Source organism: Photinus pyralis, unplaced genomic scaffold (genome assembly GCF_008802855.1).
Source record: "Photinus pyralis isolate 1611_PpyrPB1 unplaced genomic scaffold, Ppyr1.3 Ppyr1.4_LG3b, whole genome shotgun sequence".
NCBI classification, from domain to species: domain Eukaryota; kingdom Metazoa; phylum Arthropoda; class Insecta; order Coleoptera; family Lampyridae; genus Photinus; species Photinus pyralis.
In genome coordinates, this window is record NW_022170510.1 from 10,065,753 (window position 1) to 10,069,933 (window position 4,181).

The 4,181-nt window shown below is 40.0% G+C and overlaps 1 protein-coding gene across 1 annotated transcript; it reads right to left on the minus strand.

The window, feature by feature from the left end:
* Window positions 1–403: 403 nt before the first annotated feature.
* Window positions 404–2,246, minus strand: LOC116166963 (phenylalanine--tRNA ligase alpha subunit-like). Its single transcript, XM_031482184.1, has 2 exons — window positions 1,859–2,246; window positions 404–1,808 (listed from the first exon to the last, which is right to left on the minus strand). Exons 1-2 carry the CDS (start codon window positions 2,067–2,069, stop codon window positions 538–540), a joined length of 1,482 nt encoding a protein of 493 aa, XP_031338044.1. The 5' UTR covers window positions 2,070–2,246; the 3' UTR covers window positions 404–537.
* Between the last annotated feature and the right edge of the window lie 1,935 nt (window positions 2,247–4,181).

Below are 4,181 nucleotides of genomic sequence, written 5' to 3' on the forward strand. Positions count from 1 at the left end.
ACCGCGCTTAAAATTTGAAAAAAGGCGAGTGCGCATTCGACTACTAGTAAGTAAGTTCTTGCTCCGTGACGATTCATCCGCGTCACCTCGCTTTTTCTTCTTCTTTCCTTCACCGCGCCCCTACCGCTTCACCAGGCGAATAATTTATAGAAATTAAGGCAAATCTTGGGGTGCAAATGTTTTTCGCTTCAGAGTAGCTAGTGTTGAAATTTCTGAAAGGCAGGTTTCCCATACTGTGTAACCTTTGTTGCGATTAAAATCTACACACAAGTCTACACCATTGGTCTGAAATTTTGCAAGGGGTGAGCCCTAAGTTCATCCGTTACTAGCTCCCTTTGCTGGACTACACCCTAGTAATGACAGGGCAACATAATTATTTTTACTGATGAATTAAAACAATGAACAAAAATCACACATTTCTTTATTGTACTTTGCAATTACATATACTCCATCTACTGTATAAAAATCAACTCCAAGTAACTTGCCAATAGCTATTTTGTATTAAAAAATAATATAAAAAACAATTGCAAACACAATTTATTTATCCAGTCTACATATAGGAGTAGTATGTATCATTTCCAAGTCAACCTTCGGCCCGACCAAATCCCTGATGTTATTGTACCCATATTTAATCATGGTCGGCCTTTCCAAAGACAGGCCCCAAGCAATGACACTAACATCCTCGGGCAAACCCATGGGAAGTAACATCTCAGGGCGAAACACACCTGAATTTCCTATTTCAATCCACTTCCCCAAACCTTTATGGAAACAGAATATCTCCATACTAGGCTCAGTATATGGGTTGTAAGCAGGCTTGAATTCCAACTCTGTTATGCCTAATTTTCTAAAAAATTCGCTTAAAACAGCTATCAAATTGCCTAGGGTTAAATTATAGTCTGCAATGACACCTTCAACTTGGTGAAATTCAGCTAAATGTGTGGCATCTAGCGTTTCATTACGATAGACACGGTCTATACTGAAGAATTTGACAGGTTTAAATTGCTTTTGTTGAGCTATTTTGTACAGCATTCGAGCACTGACGGCTGTAGTGTGGGTACGAAGGAGGTTTTTGGAAGCTTCTTCAATTTTCCAGTCATATCCATAACCTTGAGATCCATAGCCACCCACACTGTGGACCTTTTTGACTCTGTTCAGGTAGTCCATAGGAAAATTGTCAGTGGATTTGGGGTCGGAAACAAAGAAGGTGTCGTGAGCATCACGTGCTGGGTGCTGCTGAGGTTGAAACAGGGCATCGAAATTCCAGAAAGAGCTCTCAACAAAGTTATTTGTGGGCATTTCGGTGAAACCCATTTCCAAAAAAATTTGCCGAAATTCCGAACGTACCTTTAAAAGTGGATGGAGATATCCACATTCTAAAGGTGCACCTAATGCATCCAAGTTATAATCTTTGAACTTTAAATCTTTCCAACTGCCTGTCGCTAACATTTCAGTTGTTAGATCAGTCTCGAGCTTTTTTAAAGAGAGGCTAAACTCTGGACCTTTTTGTAAAAGGAAACTTTTAACCACAACCTCCTGAAGTAACTTCCGCTTCTTATATTCCTGCTTTAAGGCGTCTGTTAATACTGAAAAATCACCATCAGCGATTGACCTCAAGTGATTCTGGACGGTGTCTACAATTTCGCTAACTTTCCTCTTTACCAATGGCTTAGGGCCACTTTTGTCTACCAGAATCCAGCCGGCTGACATTGCTTTACTAAACCCAACCTTTGCGTTGGGTATTTTCATAAGCTCGGATTGTTCAATCCCATTCTCAGGAACTGCATTATAAATCAATGCCTCGTGACTACCTGCAATGTGACAGTTATCCACAGGCGTTTAATGTAATTACAACACCAACCTTTAGCAGCAACAGCCAAGCCTTCCTCGGTCAATTCGTAATTCTTCTGACTTTGAGGTTCTGCAGATACTAACTCACCGTTCGCTTGTATACTTTTCAAAGCTCCAATGATTTTTTGATGGTCTTCGGTGAAAATGTTAGCCAGCTTCAGGGTGCTAGCCTGTGCATTTTCGGATAAGTGATTTAAGATTCGTTCAATGAGTTCACCCATATTGCAAGCTTTGTGACTAAATGAAACAGCGGCAGGTGGCAAATTTGTATTAGTGGTGTTCTTGTAGATGTGAGACGTTTGTTACGACATTAGCAATGTAAGTGATTTGTAATTAATGATATTTGCTAGCATATTTCATCATGCTAACCTAAAAGAAGGAAAAGAGAGGTTATGTAATTTTTACATGCGAATTGTGGCGACGTTGCCATATTGCATTTGCAATCATGGACGCGTTCACTTATACCATAATCATGTCATAATTTTTGTACCGCACTGGTCAACAATAATTTTTATTATTTAGTTTTTATTATTTATAATTAGAAGCCATGTGTCATCCCTTTATAATGAAAGTAATATACTGGGTTAAATGGAAGAGCAGAGGCAGTGGGTTTCACTACTGTCATCTGAACTTCGCCCAATTAGTTACACGATAAATATAATTTTTTTAATCTTATAAATTTTGTTGCAAGATGTGTAACTAATAAAATACATTATTATTTATTATTATTATTTATTTCTTGTCTAGCAATCGTTGCACATGGCATTGGAGGAAAAATGTACCAAAGGTGCGGGACACTTCCCAAGGGACCCGAATAGTCACGACAGTTTCCCATTCGAGTTTTCTTTCCAGTAATATTGCATCGATTAGGCTCAAGGAACAAAAAAAATCTCGAGAGATGTAAATGAATCGCGAGGATTGCTTGAAAAAGGCATAAGAAAGATTGAAAAAAGTGAGTACCAGATGTGAAAAAGACGTAAGATACGCGAAGAAGGCCCAAGAAGCATGAAAAAAGGTAAAAACGAATTATGGCCGTATGTACCGAAAAAGTTTAAGCAGAGCTTAGTTTAAGTGAAGCTTAATATCCATGGTAACGTATATTGGAACAATGGTTGCCATGGATTTTAAGGTAGGCTTAAGCTAAGCTCAAATTTTTTCGGTGCATACGGCCATTAATGTAAAAGAATGGCAAAAAGGCGAGAGGGAAACGCATATGAGGGGCGTGAAAGAAGGGCGGACAAGATGTGAAGGTGATCTCAAAAGAACGTCAATGAAGTAGATAGAAAACAAAACTGAAGAATGTTTGAAGGTTGCATGAGGTGCGTGAAGAAATGCTAGAGAAGTTTTTAGCAAATATCACGGGAATACCTTGTGTCCTGAGTCTTGCCCAAATGTCCGTCCCTAATGCACTGCACACTCCCGCGGGCTCCTCCGCTTTCTCATTCTTATCATCTCCTCACATCTGCTTGTAAATGTCTTCTCTAACCTTTTCATCCCGTATCCTCATTATCCTCTTCGCGCATTCCTGCCTTCCTTTGTTCTCTCACGCTCTCTCCTCGCCTTTTTCTGCACACTCCTGCCTACCTTTAACTCTTCTGCCCCCTTCTAACGTTTCATGTTAGTCTTTGTGCTTTCATATAGGTCCTCTTTTGCCATCTTTTTATCATTGCTGTCCAGGCAGCCCTCACTATTTCTATACTTCCTTCTCCAACCGTTCCACTCTCCCTCCCTACGCTTTTCCGTGCACTACAAACTTTTAATTGTTCTTTTGTCATTTCCTTCCCATTCTCGCCCTCTTCTGACCTCTCTCACCTGTCTGAGCTTGTCTTACTCTCGTCTGCCCCTTCCAGCCGTTTCACGCCTTCTGTGGTACTTTTCTGCATACTCCTACCGTCTTCCGCATACCCTTCCTATTGCTGACATTTCCTGTACTCTTTTGCCCTTTTTTAAATACTTTCCTCGCATCTCTTCATTTTCTTGCTCACATGTTCTTTCTCGCTTCTTTTTCATTTACACTTCCCTCTCAACCATGCACTCCTCTGCCTTGTATTACCCTCTCCTGCATCGGTCCTCTTTTGCTCTCTCTCTTACTCTCTGACGTCGCCTCACTTTCAACATTCTACCATTTTCGAGACCATTTAAAAAAAACTGCATTTTCGTTTCCATGCTTTTTAGGTTCTAGAACTTTCTAGTTTTCTTCTATGACGTTTTACAGCCCTTTAAGAGTTTTTATGTCTTGGTTTTTCTTAGAAAAGAGGAACTGATTCAGAAAGGGTTTGGGAGAGCTAAAATGGCTCTGAAGATGTAAACGGTTTTCATCGCTGCTATTTCTA